General features: G+C 30.6%; 1 protein-coding gene across 1 annotated transcript; it reads left to right on the forward strand.

The window, feature by feature from the left end:
• Positions 1 to 1,806: 1,806 nt before the first annotated feature.
• On the forward strand, positions 1,807 to 22,307 carry LOC148618914 (guanine nucleotide-binding protein G(o) subunit alpha-like). The gene is made up of 9 exons (XM_088578278.1): positions 1,807 to 2,196; positions 7,911 to 8,002; positions 12,185 to 12,277; positions 14,095 to 14,255; positions 17,225 to 17,353; positions 17,977 to 18,106; positions 18,466 to 18,537; positions 18,990 to 19,077; positions 19,365 to 22,307. The coding sequence occupies exons 1-9, from the start codon at positions 2,073 to 2,075 to the stop codon at positions 19,553 to 19,555; spliced, it is 1,080 nt and encodes a 359-aa protein (XP_088434404.1). The 5' UTR covers positions 1,807 to 2,072; the 3' UTR covers positions 19,556 to 22,307.
• The last annotated feature ends 518 nt before the right edge of the window (positions 22,308 to 22,825 follow it).

Here is a 22,825-nt window from a genome sequence, read left to right on the forward strand (position 1 = left end):
GGGCTTGATTTTATCGAAAGTTAGTAATTTTGTAAAAATCATGTATAATATATAATATTTTTCCCTGAATAAGTTTTATCACAAGATTTAACATCTTGTGTTCCCATACGGCTCGCAAAGGTCTATAAGATCACTCATTTATCTACCATATCATGGGGTATATAGGTCCATTAAAAAATTCTGAATTGGGGTCAGGGTTTTTAACTGCTATAACACCCCATCAATTTTCATGGCAGACCAGGGGAAGATGTGCACCGTATTATGCAACCTCCGAAATAGGTTTGTCGCTCCTTCGTCCCTATTTGTTTAAAGTTGGAGATACAAGGACCTCTGTTCCAGAGATTGCGTATCATGGACCCGGATTACGGAAAGATCCCATATATTTATCCTGTAAAATCTGCATTGTCACTTTACGTTGTACCTACTTTGAGTAGTATGTTAATCTGTAAACTCCTTTATGGGAAAATTTGACAAATATTTCATGCCTAAAAAAATCACGTGGTACTTAAATAAACATCATTTAAAAAGTTTTACAGAAGCCGAGACAGAAACATGTGTTTGAATACTGTTTTACAGATGCTAGTTCGCAATTGAATATTAAAACTTTCAGGCCATTTATACCTGGGATAGGATTTTTACGAAACAAAGAAAAAAAATATGACGAGAATAGGTATGGTGTATATGTCAACGAGACAACAACACCCCGGGAAGAAAACGTCAGCCCAAGGCCAAGAAATAGTAAGAAATCTTCGACAAAATTAATTTCCGGGCTGCTCCCTGCGATATACTCATCTTTTAATAATGGGATAATGCAGAACAAGAGTTAATAAAAGTTCATTAAATCATAGGGGGTTCCTTTCACTTTTGATTGGAGCGAATTTCTTGGCATGTAAGAATTTTTAGCATGTTGAACTTGTAGTCATTCCAGCAGTATATAAATGTAATTTTCGGATGATATTAACAATGAGTACATTTTGTTAAGAAAGTTGTTTGTAATTACAAACTTGCAGTGTAAATATATTGAAGATGTATGTTTAAGTGCTGACTGACAGATATGAAACACGATGACTCGTGCTGACATGTGTTATTGGAGAGGTTGCAAGTTCCGTGTTAAGTATTAAAGTTCTACCCGATTCATAGTGATTGTATATGGTAACTATGTATTCAATAAGTATTTCTTGAATTCTTTTATTACTCAAATAATGTTAGGACATTTCTATACAATTAAAGAAAGCATCTTCTACCATATAATAGTCTCGTACTACCATACGTCGTGTACTAAGTTACAGCCCTAGATTAATCCTACGAGGAGGAATGACCCGGCCAGCGAAAGCTATATGTATGTTGTATGTATGTTTCTAGATCATTTTTTTATCGTTTGTTTATTATTGGTTCTCCAGAGCACATGTACCTGTCATACTAGTATACGACTTTACATCAATAATGATTGCACATGTTAAATATTACGGAATTAAAAAAAATAATATGAAATATACACAAACCATGAATTTTGACACTCGTGCCACACGGATTCATTCAATAAAAATGGTACTATTTTTATTTTGTGCATTTACAATTTCGTGAATACTTGCAACTTCTTGGGTATTTATATCTGAGAAAAAAACGAAAATATGTCTAATTCGCGCGCATAATTATTGAATGTCCGGGTTTCAAGCACAGTTCGAACGCAGACTTTTTAAAACACCAGAATTTTGTACCGATACCGTTAAAAAGTGGGCGTGATAATTGACTCTGTTCACGTGACATAATTTGCATGTTTTTTTAGGTCATTACAAATGACATATTACCATTACACAAAACAAATATTGACGGGTGTCTGTGTAGTAAAAAAGTTGTGACAACTCGGCATAGATATATCGTCATGACAAGAAGGATGTAAAAAGTGATTAACTATCCGTTTTATTTTTATCATTGGATTTATAGTATGTTTTATCTTTAATTGTTACTTTTTAAAATAGTTTTCATTAGTAATTGGAATTTAATTAGTATCAGTTCGGATATCAAATTATAAAGTTCTGTATTTTTGTGAAAATGAACATTTTATCATTATTATGGGTCAGTGTTTAAGCTTAGATCAGGAGGAGTTAAAAGCACGTGCTAAAAGTGAAGGGATAGACAGACAACTCCAGACATGGGCTAAACAAGAGCAAGATATCATCAAAATTCTCCTGCTTGGTAAGAATTTACAAAATGTGTGTCAGCATTTTTACTTTTGTTATATATGATGTATATAAATGTATATATAGGCTTCTTAAAGACATATAATGCTAAAGGATTCAATTACAATTGTATAAACTTAAAACAGGGACAGTTATAAATGTTACAGTGTTAATATAAGATATGTACTAACAGGATATTAGAGCAAGTCTCCTGACATATAAATCTACTAACCATGGCATGTAGGAAGGACATTATTATTGATATGACACAAGTCTATCTAGGCCTTCAGGCTGACTATAACACTTACTTAATGGGGGTACATATATAATCTATTTTTCTAATTGATTTACACTATACAGAACACATGCCTTGACACTTTTATGTTTCCCTATCAATGTTTTGTCCTTGTTTAATTACAGGACATATTATCATATTAAATCAACTTCAACCCAAAAACAAAATATTTAAAATAAAAATTAACTGTTATGATCAAGTTCTTACAAGTTGGTATTGAGTGTCATTTAAATCATAAATGATTAAAAAATTGTCCTTTTAAATAGACTAAAAATTGTCTGTAAAGTCATAATTTCAATATTGACAATTATATAGTTACCAGCCTGTGGAAATAAAGACTTCATTTTTATAGGGAACCAAAATGATTGTACATTGTCATAATGCAGGCATGAACAGGAGGATATATCAATATTTGGAATTTTTATATTTCTTTGTCATACCAGACTGCTAATAAAATCTCATAAAACAGAAGTTTAAAATAGAAAAAAAATGAATAATACATTTTGTATATTGTACATGTCTATTTGCTGAAAAATTGCAGGTACACAATATATAAGAGATGTGATACAATCTAATTTGTTTATTTTGGCTGAAAAGTTCATTCAAGTAATAAATCAACAAAATAAACATCCTTTATCAATTAAATAATTCAGGTCTATCCAACCCACTGATATCTAATTCAATCCTGACCCTATCATAACTTCTCATCCTGCCATCAATACACAGTAAGATGTTTATCCTCATATAAAGTGTTATTATCATAGACTTGTTAAATATGGTATATGGTCTTATAAACACTGTGATAAAGTGATGAACAACAATAATGATCCTCAGTTAGAACCCTCTCAGACTTTATAATGGGTTCTATTCAAAGTTCATTTTGTCCTGTTAAACTCTAATGACCCTGGATGAAGGGGTCATAAACAATCAGTTATAAGAAATATATAACATTCTATGTGTAGATATTTGCAGAATGCATGGCCATAAGTACTGGTATTCTCTTGCGTTCAGACTGACATACCTTATAGCAGTTTTAAAATGCAAGTGTACATTGTACATGTTTGAATATATTTGACCAATTATTTTGTCATTATGTTCAAATGCAATGACATTTGTGTACAAAATGTATGATATTGTACTCTCCAGGTTTGGATCTAGAGATTTGGGAAAGGGGGAATTGTATCTAGGCTTTCATTGATCATATCTGCAAAATGTTTTGCATGACATTAATGAAAAAAAAATCCTAAAAGTGGGTAGGTTCCTACTTTCAGAAACCGCCTGAATTCTTATAGAATTTTTTCTTGCAATATGAAAATACATGTAAGTATATATATTCTTAAAAAAAAACCTAGCATGTGTATACTACAGTACTTTGTTGGTTTGAGACTTACTGACTCAAGAGCTATTTTAAAAAACACCTGGCAGCTACATGTAAGTAACATGTAAAAGTGAAGTTTTCAGGTAGATCAGCTCTTGTTGATCATGAACATGGAATAAAACTTGACCCATGAATAATCAAAATGTAGGAGATCAAAGTTGTTAATGTCATTAAACAGCTCTGACTCATAAGATTTATAAATCTTTTTAGGACCAGAATTAACTTTGTACCAAAGTCAGAGATCAGCATGAAATACAATATAAATGACTGTATACAGGATCCTCAGTAATCCCTTTACCAGATTTAGATTTGCTTCGAAAATGAATCATTAATGCCCAGCTTAGGTGTTTAATGATTAAATAATGACTGACAATACAAAAAATACATGGATGAAAACTTCTGATACACATAAATTGTCATTAGAAGATTACAGGAAAGAAAGCTGACCCTCCAGTGTATTCAAAACTATAAATTACATGGATAAACAAGAAAAATTTTAATCTGAAGTTTTTCATTACTTGGTATAAAAACCAAATTCCAGAAGTATAAAGTATAAGAATTTAAGTCATTAATTTTTCAGCCCAATTTCACTAACAACAAAAGTTTGGCCTGTTGTCCTGAGCTATGTATTGTTTGTCTAGTGACATGTGATAGCCCTGTAGATACAGGCTTCTTGACTCCTAAATTGGTTTTACATTACAGCTTCAATTACATGAGTCCTAATCCCCTGTTCAATAAAGAATACTGACTAGGGGAGGGTATCTCTCTGTTATACACAGCATGAAAATACACACCTATTTAGTATTTTATAGCTTTGTAATTCATTGGTCACATATAGTCATAGTGCAAAAAGGATCTGGTAAATACACAAGTACCTGTGTCATAAGGAAGCATATACATGTAGTTATATTGATATTTTTTTATAACCCATGGAACCAGTTTCAGGGGTATAATATTTTTTGATCTGTCACTCCATCAGTCTGTGTGTCCATTAATTACCTTATTGTGGCTTTGATACCACTTCCATTTTCTGACAGATTTCCTTCAGACTTTGGTGAATGAATTAGCTTGGCATCAAAATTGTTCAAGGGGGCTACTTTTTTGGGAAAGGGGTTATTTGATTTAAAAAAAATTAGACTTGTCATTTTGATAGCACCTCCATCTTTTGAAGGATTTTCTTCAACCTTTTGTGAATGGTTAGAAGCAAGTCTTGGATACATTTGATTTAGCAAAAGTCAATTAAGAGACACCACTTTTTTTGGTATTGGGACTAAACTTTTCTAAAGAGTGCAATTGTGGGCATATGGGGTATTGTGAGCTTGCTCACTTAGGTTCTTTAATTTTAAAAGTCCTTAAAATACATAAAATTATCAATTTTACCTTTCATAGTTGAAAGGACTAAGATTAACTTTTCCTAACTAACCTTGCCTGGCAGACTTTAGTTCAGATTATGTCTTGATATCATTAAACTTATTTCTGCTTGATCTGACTACAACTTACACCTTAATGATACATAATTACATGCATTGTGTTTTTTCTGTATGTTTATGTGCATCAAATTTTAGATCAACCAGTACTATTGGGTGGTCATGTTTACCAAAGGTTTTGTATCCGGTGGTAGATTTAAATTATAATTTGTTTCACCAAGATCTCATCAACCTACATTTTAAATACAAAATTTTCTTGGATGGTTTCAGACATGAACAATTGTGTAACTGATGATTTTTTCTACCAGCATTTTTTCTGGTCGATGAATGATAAATTATTTTTTACCATTCATCACTAATTAATTTTTTTTGTGCATTTCTTCATGTAAAATAAAATGTGCTACATGTACATGTAAATATATCTGATATTTTAAGAGGACCATTTCTGAAGACAAGTCCTTGACTTGGTGATTACATTTGGGGCAAAAAAATTCAATATCCCTCTTTGTCACTTTTCAAGCTAATTGTTCACATCCTTACTGATGTATCCTTTTGTTCTTCCTTTAAGACATGTAAATTAGGGTCACTGGAGCCTGTTTTTGACCCTAAAACTATGCAAATTCAAGGCCCATAATCAGGGCTGTTTGAGTGGAGCAGTATGCTTCATGTTATGTACTAACTTTTAGATGAAATATTTCCATTAATGAAGAAATGTTCTTAAAGGGTGGGTAGAGTTGCACTGCAGACTTCAAATTGTCATTAAAATGTGTTGAATTGATATGTTTGTTTGAAATCATAAAATCTGAGACTTTTGCATCATTCTATATTCCCAAGTACAAATTTGTGAATTGTCTATGAAGGAATGCTCCATTGTGCAAATGTAATACATCATTGAAATTTTATATGTAAAAGGGCTACTTGTAATGATAAGTGTAAAGAAGATTTTCTTATTAGAATTTGAAGTATTTTGCCTGTCTTTGTACCTGTAATGAGATCAAAGAATTATGTCATAATGCCATTCCATACTTCTAATTGACCTGTTAATCTTCCAGGGTATTGAGAATTAATGATATAACAAAACAAATGCCAAAGAAGTTTAGAGAAAATTAAATGCGGCACAATAGTACAGGCATTAATTAAACGAAAAGTCACAAAATGTCATGAAGATTTTGTTTCATTTTAAAAGTCAAACTTCTTTATAAAAGCAGATTTATATTCAAATTCAAGTACTTGTATTTTAGGAAAAAAAAGAACCTTTGAATCAGTAGGAATTAAAGGTGCTTGGATAAAAAAAATTTTTTTTGTATCATTCAGTCATTCTTGAATATGTCTGATAAATTGCATCATGTTTAAATTTTGTAGACATTCCAGAGATACATATTTTAAATATTTACTGTTCACGCCTACTCATGACAAATAGCAGTTTAAATATACATCTGTTTCCTTAAAGCCTTTTGTACCCAGACAAGATCAAGGATATTGTATTCATTGACTTATATTATCATGTTTTATTGAAGACCATCTGTATACTAAACACCAAGGTTTACAGTAAAAAAATCACCATTGAAGTAGACACTGTCAATGTACTTCTGATAAATTAATTTTTGATTAATAAGTTCAAGTTGCAACTAGAAATACAACAGGTGGTATCCCCTTTTTGTATTTTTTTTTTTCATTTGCTGGAAGAAAATCTGTTGATTTAGTCACAAGAATACCTTATAAACCTTGTGGAAACTAATCATGTTTTGCATCAAAAAGTACCATTCAAAAAATTTATGGTTAAGGTCCTAGGGGTGTATCCAGAGATTTTAGAAAGTTTGGGGATTAGGAACGTAACTCCCACACTATATTTGCTCATTGTGCAAAGTTAACAAAATTTTCACAATCAGAAAAGGGTTATTAGGGGTACAAGCATGGAACTTCCTGGAACTGCCACTGGGTCTATTCTGTAAGGTACCTTCACTATACTTTCAAGCAAGTGAAGAATATATTTTCCCTAAATATGACCATAAAAAATGTGTCCATATAATAATTTGAGCATTAGTGATATTTATGAAAATGTACCAAAAGGTACTATACTATTAACATACATTTTTGTCAATCATTTAGTCAGAATCCGAATTCAGTGCTTGTCCCAACTGTCCAGTTTGATCTCTGTTGTCGTATCAAGCTGAACTCTGCAAAACTTAAGATGGATGAAAGGTAGACATGATGTTCTGTATACAATTTGTTGGGTGTTTGTAGGAGATATTATGTAAAGAGGATTCCAAATCACTGCTTGTTTTACTGGTTAGTTGGTAAGCTGAGGGTTCAGTCTTCAAATGTTTAAATATTAACATAATTTTTTACATTTATACCAAGTATATGCTGTAGTTGTCTTTAAGTAGTGCATTTGGTTTAAGTCCTTAATGAATTATAGATTATTTCCCTTTGTAATAATAGGAAAGTACCAGTGTTTACACATCTCCTTTGTCAAAAGAACCCAAGCACTGATCAAGTTACCCCTGTAGGGTCTTCAATGACATACATGTACATGTACCTGCAATATTGCTAGCAGTCAACTGTATCTTCAAATACTGTGGAAGCATTGTCTTCCTATACATTTTTTATCATATAACTATATTTTACAGGAGCAGCTGAGAGTGGAAAGAGTACCTTAGTAAAACAGATGAAGATTATCCACCATAGCGGATTTTCACTTGATGAATTATTGTCATTTAAGGTATCTCCATATTTGTCTCCAAGCAATATTGTTCATCATCTTGTTATATAGTAAATAAATCATGATGAAATTTTAATGGAAAAATACACCTTGGTAAGACATTTGTTCTAATGAAGGTACAGGTGTGCCTGTCCACACATTTGGACCAGTATATTACATGTATATAAGATAAGATATGCTGTGTTGCCAGGGTTACATTGGTTGAAAAATATTAAATGAATAAATTGTAAAAAAAAATATGAACTATAGTTCTATGTTTAATGAATAAGTGCATGAAAGATATCCTGGGTCGATAGTTCTTTAACTTTTCTCATGATACAATGTTATTACAGTATTCTAACAATAAAATCTGCTTTTAATACTTTGCAAAAGAAAAAAATTGACAAAGAAGTCTTTCTTCATGTTGATTTTTACAAAAGCATTTCAATTATGACCTGCATGATGTTATTTTTAATCACAATTTTATAGTAATATACATTAGTCTTACAAGCTTAAATGGTTTACCAGTTTGTATGGCCTTTGAAATCTGTTTTATTGTCAGTTTAAAGATTTTATGTCAGTCAAATAAATACCTGGCTTTGATTTCATTTTATCAGTCTTTTATAACCATGATCAAATAGACCAGTGGTTGTGATATTACTATGCAAGAAAATAGAATTCACCTGAATAAGGACATATTTGTCCATGTGTTGGAATAATTTGACACTGATATAGGCATATTTTATTGTTCACTTTCTCTCAGTCATAACAATTTTCTTATTGATAGATAAAGAAAGATTAGTATAAATTGTTAGTAAGAGTTCTTATTGTATCAGAAAACATATTTAAATCTGTGTTTATATAATAATTTCTCAGATATGTACATAGTTATTTATATCTGTACTGAGGAATTTTTCTTGTAGTACATTTGTTTTTTGGCATAACTATCATCAAACATTTTAAAGAAAAGTGATCATTTAATGGTTGAAGCATGGTTAAAAGTTAAGGACAAAAATAACTTACTTTTATGGGGACTAAACATGGTTCAATTATCATTTTTAATCATAGCTTTAACTGGGCACACAAAAGGTTAAGACTGAGACAAAACCTTGCAACATGCTTTATCTGGGACAAAAAAGACAATATGGATTGGTTAAGACTGAGACATTATGGATTGGTTAAGACTGAGACAATATGGATTGGTTAAGACTGAGACATTATGGATTGGTTAAGACTGAGACAATATGGATTGGTTAAGACTGAGACAATATGGATTGGTTAAGACTGAGACATTATGAAAACAACAATTACAGCCTTTAACTGGGGCACAACAAAGATAAATATGATGGGTTAAGACTAAGACAAGACAATCAGTGTCATAGGGACAAGACAACAATATCAATCTCTAATTAAGACTGAGAATGACAAGTACAACAACTTCCAGACAAGACAAGACAAAGACAACAATGCTTTGCAAAGATGGGGAAGACAATTTAAGGACAATAACTACTGGCTGTTGGACAGTATTAGGAATCAAACAATCTCTGGTTTATACTGAGAAAAGAAATGAACTGCAATGATTTGGTAAGATTTGGATGAGACAAGGACAGCAATTTTTTGGTAAGATTGGGATGAGACAAGGACAGCATGAGACGAGGACATCAATGTTTTTGTAAGACTTGGACAAGATGATGACAGCGAAGATTTGCTTGGAAAAAACATCACAACAATATATGTTTTGCACACACTTAAATGTTTAAATTAGTTAGTTGCCAGGCTTTGATTAGGAACCCATTTTACTGAAGATTTTCTTTCCAATAGTAAGCATGTAAATATGTACAATGACATTCCTTTCTGTATCATGTAAATAACATGTAAATATTTTTCATACCTGAACTGACAAGGTAGATAATGCAGTCTAATTTACCTGTCCTTCAGGTAACACTGGACTGTCATCTTGCATGTCAAAGACATCTTGTTTGTAGTCTAATGTTAAGAATTTTTATTTGTTTTTTTTTTTCAGTTCATATTTTTACCTTAGCTTCTGATATATTGGTTTAAAAACCATTTGAAATGTTCAGCTTTCTATGATTATTGGTTGCAGAAAGGTTTATATGTCCCATCTTACAAGTATCCATTTGATGTTTTAATATCAGGAGAGGTATGGGAAGAGCATTTGTTGGTGATTTGTTTCAGTCACAAACAGGTTAGAGGTCATTGTGTGCTCTACCTCTTATATTAGCAAAATTGTTTTCAATTATTTTGACAGAAATATACATTTGACATCTTTGATCCATATAATTTATAATGTTTGTCATCATCACATCAGTCAAATGATAGCAGCCACAATAAGGACAAGAATTTCTTGTCTTTGCCATAACTACCACATCAGAAATGTTTTTATAAATCTGTAAATACTAATAATCCATCAAAGCAGATCACTGGGAAATATGTTATAGCGTCAGCCTGATCAATTATTTGTGGTTAAGATTTTAAAAATTATGAATAGAAAACCTAATTTAATGATAGCGAACTTCTTCACCTGGGTAAAAATGTACCTGTATGTGCTGCAGGCATGAGGTAAAACTTGTGTTAAATGTTCAATAATATTTTAATTTGTTTTCATCTGATAAGGTAATTTTTCTTCAGATTTCTGTCTGCACGCTTTATCTATATTTTTTAATTTAAAAAATTTTAAATACTAAACAGGTAAACAAAATCACTTTCAGGAAGATATTTTCCTAGGCCTTGAAAAGATGTGTGTATATTGTTTCTTTGAGAAATACTGTAAGATTTGTTTTATCATGTTTGGTACTGTTGTGGTTTCTTATAAACAGTGGAACATTACATATACATTTTTAGAAATTCAAAAAAGATGAAGTCTAGTTTTATTTATTTATTTTTTTTTTTTGCCTTAGAGATATCTATATTTATCAATGATCTATAACGCCTACATTAAAACTAACTAATTATGAAAGGTTTGTGTGGTTTTCATTTAGAATCATTTACATATACAGTGTCCATTCATTTACATATTTGGAATTCTGTGGTATTTTTATTTCTGATGAAAGACAAGACTAGATAATATTCTGACTAGACTGTTTTAATGTCAGAATTTGTCATATTAGCCCAAATATTTAAATGTCTATAAGAGGAGTGTTGATATAATGTGTACAAGATAATGCATATATATATTTAGTAGGAAATAGTCAGGTTACATGCCTTCTAAACTCTGATTGAGATATTCCAATATTATTTGTCTGATTTAATAGATAAAAATCTTCAGGGTTTTTTTCTTCATACGTTCATTCTTGTCTATGAATTTTAGATCTAGTTGAGCCATATACCTGTCTTAGGGTAGACATACTATATTAAAGTACAGTTTGTAGGGCAATCTACACTCCTCTAAAAGTATGTGACTAATAAGGAAAAGATGATTGTCCTATATCATGTATATTGCAATGTCATATAAGTTTGTTTGTTTGTTTGTTGGGGTTTAACGTCCGAGCAGCAATATTTCAGCTATATTCAGACGATGAACATGAAATTGATGATAAAATGAACATGAAATGATGATGAAATGAAAAAGGGATGGGACACAAGGACAATGGGGTCGACAAATTTTGATTGCCACTGGAAATAGGGAGAGATGGGTAGGGTCGGGCAATTTAGCCTCCTGTGGCGGAGTCCTATGGTTCCTACTCCAGGAGAATACCACAGTAGGGTTCTTTAACATGCGAGGAGTGTGGCATCTTTCCCAACACGGTGCACTACTGTGGTTTGCGTTCAGTTTTTCCGTATTATAGCCTGACAACCCGAACATGTAACACGCCAGGGGTACCCCATTCCACCACCTGGGGCACACATCCCAGTTGCTCTGTGGGCAAAGCGCCCTAGTCCCGGCTAGGGTTCTGAGCACTATTTAGTCGCCTTTTACGACAAGCTTAGCGCTGCTGCAGGCCTATTCATATAAGAGGGACATACTTGTAATAATGGTCTACCTGTTTGGACTCGAGGGAACAGCTCTTAGTGAGACTACTCGTCAGATTTGGATCAAATTATAGTCTCCTTGTGTACATGGCCATTTTTTAATTTAATTTAATTTAATCTGACACTGACCATATACAATATTTCCCCAATATAGATTTAGTGCATATGGTCCATTGGTTTTCTGTTGACAACTTGTTTTTTTTTTACTTACAGCCTGCAGTATTAGACAATCTTTTAGGATCTATGAAATATGTCCTCACAGGTATGGGACTGTTACGGATCAACCTGGAAAATCCTAAAAACAGGGTTTGTATAAATTCTCCCTTAAAATAGCTGTAAAAATAATGCTAAACTCATAAAGTATTATATCTTACATGTAGTGATACAAGGTTATTGCTTGAGCATTATAGGGTTATTGCATGAATACTGGTGAATATTGTCCCGAGCAGAATATTATATTGCACGAGCTATTCACCAGTATTCTTGCAATAACCCTTTTATTCTATAGTAATAAATATTTCAGTTAACATTATACTAATTTGTTGGATATAATGCATTTGACAATGTTGTATGTGTTTTATTGCACTAATTCAAATATGATGCCTAATAAATATATGAACAAGTGCAATATGAATTTATGAATGTTTGATAAATTGTAGTAAAATTGAAAGGAATGCATTTTTTGTTTGTATTATTTGAAAAAAAAAAATGAAATCACAATAACTGTCACCAAACACGGAAATATGTTGACCCATATAAAGAGGTCATTGCCATTTTTATAACAACCTGTCAATATTCCGTTCGACCATTTTTTTTAGCAAACGACAACTGTGCAATAAATTAAAAAACCTATTCGGAACGTCTCTGAATTTTTCTATGTATGAATGAAATTTTGTGTACAAATACCGGCACATATTGCATGCTTTGTTTTCTATTGATTTGAATAGGAAAATATTAATCAATATTTAATAAAATATTACCTTAAGTAGTAATTTATATTATTATATATATATAATTACTCGCAAGCTCGTGCAATATAGTATTCTGCTCAGGACAGTATTCACCAGTATTCATGCAATAGCCCTATAGTACATGACTGTTTTTATCCAACATTTAAATGTTAGGCTTCTTGGTATAATTTTTTTTTGCTTTATTATTTTTATTACTACAAGTATAAAAATCAGGAATGTATTTTCTAAAAATATAATATGATATAATACAATATAATATAATATAATATGCTTTTCTGAATAATTCATTTTGCTGTTGTAGAGTAAAATTTAGAACAATTAAAATAGTCACATAGACATGAAGGCATTCATATTTAGGGTCAAATATAACCCATTGCATGTAAATTCATTTTTTATTGGATATACTAGTATCATGAATGCATTAGATAGTAATACCTGCTATGTATACCCAGTTCAATGAACCAGTTAACTGTGGGTTAATGTCTTTCTGACTTCATTACTAATCATATCATTTTGATGTAACTATGTCAAACCAAAAATAAAATTTAAAATAGTGAAATTTGCCGTGAGATATTCTCAAATATGTTTCTAAGTATCAGATATACCATTCTGCCCTATGCACTGTGGGGTCATTGATGCATAGCTGTTTTATTATTATTACATGTAAGACAATCCCTATGAATTCAATCAAAGATTTCCAGATAGGGTGAATATATGACAGTATATGTAATCATTTTATTTGGCTTACGTTCATTAGTTACTTAAATGTTCCAATTTTAGAATTTGATGAGACTTTGATAGATATAGTAATACAATGTAAAGCCACTTTGAATGGCTCTGGAGATTTACATAGATATATGGATAGTGATATCTAGGTACATAAATTATGTTCAGGTCATCTTATTTATTGTTGTATATTTTACCAATATATAAAGAAGATGTAAGCACTTCAGAGTAGATTATATTGTCAGAACTTCAGACATCTAGTAAAACAGAAATGAACTGTACAAGCACAAACAACCCTTTAGCAAAAAAAAGATGAGCTTTCTGAATTCTGGGTATGAAGTGTATAGATTACACAACCTACTCAAAAGTTGGGCCTTACTAGACAGATTTATATGATTTATTTAAAAATAAACTGATGTATTACAGGTCCATGCGGAGAGAATTTTGACCTGTATTTGTTGTTTTGACAAGAACCAGAATATGTATCAGGATGTTCATACTTCACTGAACACCCTTTGGCAGGACAGAGGTGTACGGCTCGCTGTGTCAAGAGGGTACGAGTATGAACTGAATGACTCAGCCATATAGTAAGTACAAACTTGATAAATCCTGAATAGTTTATAAAAACATGAGGATTAACTGAGAACATTTCAAATCTATTTACTTCAGTATCATAGAACATACTTCCTTGCTCCCTGTTACTGTTAAATGCTACATTGGATGGATCATCTGTGAAGGACTCTTCTCTAAAGCTAAATGATGCATTCAATGCAAGTTTAGATTCAGTAGTCCATTATAGGTTGCTATTTTTAAGACAAACTTAAGTAGCTCAATAATTTAGCTCTTTTATATGCAGCTTTGTTCTTAATAAAAGATTTTTTATGCACTATAAAGTCTAAAACTCAGCACTGGAGTTTTTTTCTCTGAAAATGGTCCTACATTAATTGAGAGAATCTTATTAGGGAGTCGATAATGGTTCTATACTAAGCTGATGACATCATTGGCATTTCCCTTATAAATCAGAGAATTAGATGCCATCAGTCAATAGATAATTAATTGGTTTAATGATAAGTAATGATTCATGGACACTGTTAAATTTCTGTTTGAAGTAACTTTTCTAATGATACATCTGACTGATTAAAGTGCCAGGTGTTGTGATCAATAAGAATGACATGGGCAGGTAAAAATAACCAACTTCAAATGGTTCACCATAATTGGTGTAATACTATATGTCTTATGAATGAAAATTATACAGTTAAAAGGGGTTAACATACTATACAGTTAAGGAGGGGATCAAAAACAGTCTGAGTCAATATTAGTTATATTAGGAATCACAAATTTAAATTTTTTTAATTCATTCAAATTCAATAGGAATAGAAAACTTCTAATAAAAGTGAACATTTTATCACTTAAACATTCAGACAACACTTATTATTCCAACTATAATTTCCCCATCTCCAATAAACCCAGTCCCTTATTTGTTCCTCTACCAGATTCTCTGATGAGACATAATGTTGGATAATAGATAAGATGGTGATTTTAACCTGGCAGGTATTTCCTTTCACCTGTACCAGGTGTGAAGTGTTTGATTTTGTGTATTGACAAGTTTGTTACAATTTAAATGGTCATTTATACCTATCTGTTATAATCAAGGCCTAAGGTATGACCTCCTCTGTAATGACCTCAGTAATCCTGGCTTTAAGGTCATATTACCTCATAGTAACACAGGATATTTATAGATATTCTCAAGGCTTATTTCACTACATTGTATATCAATAGTTTCATGTTTGTCATCAAAATATCTGGCTACTGAATATACCCCAAAGAAACTAAGTGAAAGGAGTTTTATTTATCAGATTTTTGTCATAGTTTTATTTTGTAAATATCTACAAGGAACCCCCCTCTTCACTGATATTGGTATTATAATACCTATAGTATGATCTGATAACTATTTATTGCATCAAGTTTCTTGGTCTTTTATGTTAACTCCTTGTATGCCTATTTTGATAGGATATGTACATCATTAATGTCAGGTGAATTAACTCCTGCTCAAATTGTGAGAGGCTTTGATTTTGTCTGTCCAACTGTCTGTCTAAGATATCTTTTTACCATAATTTTGATGAACAAAACTATCATATTGGTTTTTTTCATATGTGGTAGGGAACTTGTCTAAAGATTTGATCTCAGGGTCCCTATTCCTAACTTTCTCACTAATATCACTGCTATACATCAATGGCAAATCTGGACTTGGGAGATGGCGTTCAAGGGTCTTTTGTTGAAGAAGTTGATTAATTTTTGAAAAATAACATGCAAGAATGAGCAAATGATAGTCTGGTAGCCCAGTTTTCAAAATCTCTTGATCCATACTTGTTTACATATACATTATAGGAGAAAATGGACTAGGCAAGACCAGACTTGTGAACAAAATTCTTAAACAAGTTATTTGTCATACTAGTACATGTACATGTATTTCAAAAGACTTATAGTGATAAATAGAAAATCGAGACCATAGTCATGCCATAAAAAGACATAAATTTATTCTAGCCCCGTCTTTAAACCCATAAAGTCAAATTCTTACTCCCTTATGTTCCTTTCAAAGCAGGCACTTAGTATCACAATCTTGTTTAGAGAAGAAAAAAAGGTAATGTTTTTTTCATTTCTCAAGTAAATGTCGTGAGAACTTTATACATTTGATATAGCCCATGTTTGTTAAGGGAATTTAAAGGATAGTATTTGTTTTCAGTACAAAACATTTAATGCTCTTTAGAGTGACATTAATGATGACAGTTCATTAACCTTTTCCTTCATATATTCATCAGGAAAATCCACTTTTATGATTTATCTTGTGTGTCTTGTTATTACACAATGTGACATAAGATATGCCAGTTTTTTTATAGCATCATCTGATTTCATTCAGGCTTGTAATATATTCATGTAAATCCCTATACTGACCCAGATTTATACAGAAAATAAAAATGAAAATATCAGATATGAGAATTATTTGCTAAAAAGTCAAATATGATCAATGCTTTGATTGGATGGCAAAGTATCATAGCAACCTTATATTTGGTATATACTAAAATAAGGACTAGCTTGTTTGCTTTACCAATCTTCATATCAATCATTGCTTGTTTTGGTAGAATATTGATTGTTCATTATTTTACCCACTTTACTCCCTATTTTAAGAACAGAAATCAGAAATAAATTTTTTTTTGTCTGGAAACTCTTGAATTTAAAAAAAAATCAGAATGCTAGTGCTACTTGAAAGTTTTCTGTTTGTATCTTTTCATAGAGTCCATTGCATAATTTAAAGGAGAGGCAATGAATATTACATCAGCAGAAATACTGTGGTACCTCCTACTTTTCTGGTTCACAACCAGGAGATCTCTATCTAGTATCTTTTTATGGACATTTGTTACAGTGTATAATCTTGTTTACCATCTACTTACATATATGTTTTTTTCCTATCTACCTATGTGTTTTTTTTTCTATTTACTCATTTGTTTTATAGATGAAAAAAAATCAATATATTCATTTGCATTGCCTTCCTTTTTAGCTATTTTGAGAATATGGATCGGATATGTCATCCCCAGTTTGTACCTAATGCTAAAGATGTACTACGAGCTAGAGTAAGGACAACAGGCATCCTTGAAAGCTGCTTTAAAATCAATAACTATGTGATTAGGTTTGTTACCTGCTTTATTTAATACAGTCATATTTTTTGTCACAAAAGATGCCCACAAAGAGTAGGGATTTTACTTATTAACTAAGTATATGTCGTGATGGCTCTTGTATCTTACAGACTGTAAGTTTCATATTGCAGCCATTTATAGCCTTTATCATCTCTTACCTGATTTATGATGTGCATAACTTAGAAAAAGTAATACAAAAGGTAGAAGAAAACAGATAGCCATGAGAAATAAATAGTTAATTCTTTAAACAATGTAAAATAGATACATGTAAGATAGCATTTATCTCACTGAGGAATAGAATGCAATGAAGTCAATGCATTTTTTTGTTGATATTTTGCATGTTAATATTCTACTTCCTGGTACTTTAGACTTATACATTCATGTTGATGTACAGTATACTTATCCTTTAACTAACTCTTTCTTGAATTTCTAATAAAATATAAGAACTTCACTTTAGATCCTTTTCAAAGTAACTTGAAACCACTATTTTATTAATTCATTTCTATCAAGTCCTGCAAGGTAAATCTAAATATCTATATTTGAGAAAACATAATTAAAATTTGCTTCTATCAGGAGTTTATCCTTACATAACATTGGAAACATTATGTCATTTTAGATTGTTTGATGTTGGAGGTCAAAGGTCAGAAAGAAGGAAGTGGATCCATTGTTTTGGAGATGTCAAGGCCGTTTTATTTGTAGCAGCCCTTAGTGCTTATGACATGTTTCTATTTGAAGATCCTGATGTTGTAAGTAATTTCAGTGAAATAAATATCTTGAAAACATATAGATAGTTGTCTCAGTGTTCAAGGTCAGTCATCATGAAATGGAAATTTTTAGCAGGACTGTTCATTAGTATTACATTTTGTAGATTCTAAAATGATAAGATGAATGAGAATTGGTCTTTGTACAATAATAACTTTGATTAATGCTTACTTAATGAACACCTTAAAATTAAATAAAGTCAAGGTAGATGTGATTATATAAGGATCATACATTTACAAACTAATATAGCTATTTGTATAGTTGTAATTATCATTCTACCATTGGAGTGGTACATGTATTATAAACTAAGTATCCAATATTTTACATCATGATGTTATTTCAGAATCGATTGGAAGAAAGTTTGAACTTATTCAGTGGTATATGTAACAACAGATTCTTCAGGGAGACTTGTATGGTATGTTTAGATATAAAGGGAGGTAATGAAGTGGTGGCATTTACAGTTGATGATATCTTTAGTAATCATTAACATTCTACAGTATAACCAAATTATATCTGTATATTTTATGATTAATGGTGTACACTATGTATAATATGTACAGTAATACCTGTCCAAATGGAATCCCTTTTGAACTGTAGAATTTGTTCAGTTTAGAGAGGTGTTTGGTTTACTCAGGTTCAAATTACATTTAAACTGACATGAGGGTATTTAAAGAAGTGTCTGGTGTAGACAGGAATTCTGTTTAGATGGGTTTTACTGTTTTGATTTTTACACACAAATTAAAATTCTATTCAAAGAGTTTCAGTATTACTGCACGTATAGAAAACTTAGAATTCTCCAGACAGGAAATAAATCAACTTACCGCTTAAATCTTTATTTATATATTGAATTCTTTTTTTGTTTTTCAGATTTTATTTTTGAACAAAGTTGATCTCTTTAAAGATAAAATTCGGTATTCTGGGAGACATTTAAGAAGTTTCTTCCCAAGATATCAAGGTAGTGTATAAAAAAAAATAGTCAAAGGGGAGATAATTTGTAACTATTACTACTAAATGATCAAAACTGTTGATTTAAGGCAACTCTGAAAATAGCTTTTTAAACTACATATAAAAGTATTTTGGTGCTTTTTACATGACATATAGACTAAGAAGGTTATCGTAAGTAAGTTTGTATGGAGAAATTAAAAAATCCTCCACTTGTCTATTAATGCATATATATATTTTTAAGATGAAGAAAGTTACTTTTTTGTAGCACTTTAATATGCATCATTTTTTTTGTTGCAGGCAAAGACCGAGATGTTGACAGTGCTGCAATGTTCATTCAGAGAGAATTTGAGAAACAGAACAATGTCAAATCTAAAGTAATTTATCCACATTTTACTACTGCCACAGACACAAGCAATATTCAGGTTGTGTTCCAAGTCGTCCTGGACTCTGTCATTAAAGATAATCTCAGGAGTACCACATTATTATGATGTCACAAGGTCATAGGGATTATTATGTAAGGGGAAATAATTCATTTATAACACTGAACTTTTTCATTTGAATGCTTTATTTTCAGTGGCATAATTTGTACCATTTTAAGTTGCTGGCCAATGGTTACATTTTTATTTTGTTTATTTCATTACAAAAGTAATCTCAATAATCTTGATTTTGGAAAGACAAAATAGGGTTGTTCGAATGGATATGTGAGTTTTTTTGTTTTTTTTTTAAACATGCATATTTTTTGTATAGCTGTATAAATGTTGAAACAACCGTGTCAAAATCACAGTAGAAATGAATTACTTCCCTTGTTACAGAGCCTCTGTATATGTTGTTGCCAAACTTTAAACTGTGATATGTAAAGATTGTGTTGTAAAAAGTCAAATTTTGATCTCAAAGCATCAAAACATTTACACAACATTATCAATTAGTTCAACATTGTTCAAAATTTTATAAACAATATTATCATTAAGTTATACACTTTCATGCCACAAAGCATTGATCCACTGTGAAATATGTACATCATTTTATACTATCAGCATTAATTTAAGTGTCAATAACTGTTTTAAAACTTATCAGTATATATTTATAGAGTGCAATTTTGTCATAAACATAATATTGACTTAAGTTTCTTATCAGTTTTAACTTGCCTTACATTCATTTTACTCTCATGATGAAACTGTATTAAGGTGTGCACATGTTGTCTGGAGAGATGTGTATGTTATATGTCACTACTTTGTTGGACCACATCGTGCTGTGTAGGCTGACATTGATTTCTACTTTTAATTAATAACAAACATTCATTTGATTTATATTTCTTTTAAAGAACACTTTGATGAACAAGTTTTGATATAAATCTTTAAAAACAATTAACTTTTTAAAATTTCTGTACAATTTTGAAATATTTTAATATTGATTGCTTAAAATATTAGATGGTAATTTGAAATTATTTTGATGATATGTATAAATTATGGTGATTTTATTCTCCATTTAAAAAAATAGACAAATTAAGATTTTAGTTCACATTACAGCATTCCAAAACACTGACTTTACAATATCTTATCTTTTCTATACCTTTTAACATGTATACATTATAAGAGACTTCTTACATATTTCTGTATCAGTATGAAAACTAATGATATTTGTTAAAAATACCTTAATTATTCATTTCATATTTTTTCTCATATTTGGTTTACTAACTTAACAACACTTTATATGTATATTTTATTCTGATGTATTGTGAACTCTACATCACATGTTATATTCATCAACATTCACACAATTTTTGAGACTATTCATTAAACACTGATATCACTACAACTAAACACTGCCGGTATATAAATCAAAAGTTGTCTCCCTTCTCTTTGATCTCATTAGCCATTTGTAAATAACATTTATTTAATGCAGTAGTGTTTACTATCAACACTGAAGTTATTTGAAGTGATTTTTCTACTGGTATGTTCTGATAAATCACATTTATTTTTTTTATGTACACCAAATAGTAATTAGAATGGTGTCTCACAAATAAAAACAATTGTTTTAATTTTTCTCAGTGTCTTTGAAAATAGAACAATAAGTTAGTTTTATTAATGGTTGTAAAATGTTATAACTGCTTTTATAAATTGTCTCATTTATAGGTTGTGTTATGAGACTTGCACAGGTATTAAAATAGAAAACTTAAAAAAAAATGTTTAAAAACTTATTATGAGTTATATTGTTATGAATTTTAGCAAGTTGTATTTTGTAATATAAAATTAGAAATACCAATCAAGCTTGGGTTCAGTGGATTTTGAAATTTTACGCTATAAGTAGTTGTTGATAAAAATTTTTTTTTCAAATAGCAAGACAATATAAAATATTGGGTAGAAATATTTTGGCATTTTAATTTACCTGCATAATTTCAGTGAGTAAACTTTGAAAAAAGCGTATTAAATTGAAAGATTTAAAAAAAAATAATATTTCATCAACTGTTTGTATGTGTCCAGTTTTTTGTTGTTGTTATTCCCAGTGCTAATTTTATTGTTTTCTGTAAATAGTTTCCTTTATTAAATATTTATTTTAAATCAAGGTCTTCCCATGTAGATACTGCCTTACAAACAGTTACAATTTTAAGTACAGTTAGATTTACAGACAATTTACAACTTTTTTTTGTGAAGAAAAAGAGAATAAATTTGTAGGAATATAGAAAAGCATGGAATATATTATCTAGCCTAGATACTTCCATAGTATAATTATCTATTTATGGTACAGATATCATCGAAAATTATACTGATATGTATTTATAAACAATAATAAACAACTACACACCATTTTCTAGTATTAAATACAAATTTTCGATCACATTTTTTTTTGGTGAAGAACTTCCGTAATATCCTAGATGAAATGTTCTGTTGTACTATACACAAACGTTCTGGATGGTCATATGACATAAATGATAATTTTTTGTTAATAAATATATTTGTTCAATAAGTGAGGTTCTTTTTAGAAGTGTAGAACAAAGATCATTTATAAAGGTGACTTTTACACTCATTTTATTTTATACATTAAGGCATCACTATATTTTTACAATTTGTACTGAAGTTAGAACTGTAACAGTTTTATGGGATTATTCGTTGTTATACTTATCATTTCATTCGTTAATGCACACAGAGTTATCTTTCTTTGTTGGTGCTTCCTGTTATATTTGTACTATTGAAGAATGGCTATGCAATAGCTATAATGTAAATAAAATAATACAATGAACAAGTTAATGTTTTATTTGTTACTTCTCAAAGTACAATATACTTCTAACATATTTAGATTTAAATTTTACACACTCATTAATGTGTGGCATGAGGTCCATCAGTAATACATGTAGAAAACAATACAAAAATGAGCAATATTAGATGCACTGAACATTTTAATTCTGTGTCAACTCAATATGAAGAGAAACCTTGGTCTTTATGTTACCTTGTATACTGAAATACCAAAATGAAGTAGCAAGTTTTTATTAACGGAAATATGTCATTACTTGCTACTTTTTAAAGGAAGGATTTACAACAATGTCAACAACTTAACAGACAGGTAGAAAATTCACTTTGTTTCTCTTTCGAGCCTTGAATAGATTTCCGGTCACAATTTTCTTCCCTTTTTATATTACTACTTGCTTGAAATTGTGTAGATCTTTATTGTACTACAAAGATCAAGCTGGTATTTATTTTCATGGTTATGACGTTAACCACGAAGAAATAAAGGATAAAACAAACATATTTCTAGTGTCCGGG

The sequence above is a fragment of the Perna viridis genome, chromosome 4 (genome assembly GCF_037379345.1).
Source record: "Perna viridis isolate PV_CMFRI_1.1 ecotype Kerala chromosome 4, ASM3737934v1, whole genome shotgun sequence".
Taxonomy (NCBI): Eukaryota; Metazoa; Mollusca; class Bivalvia; order Mytilida; family Mytilidae; genus Perna; species Perna viridis.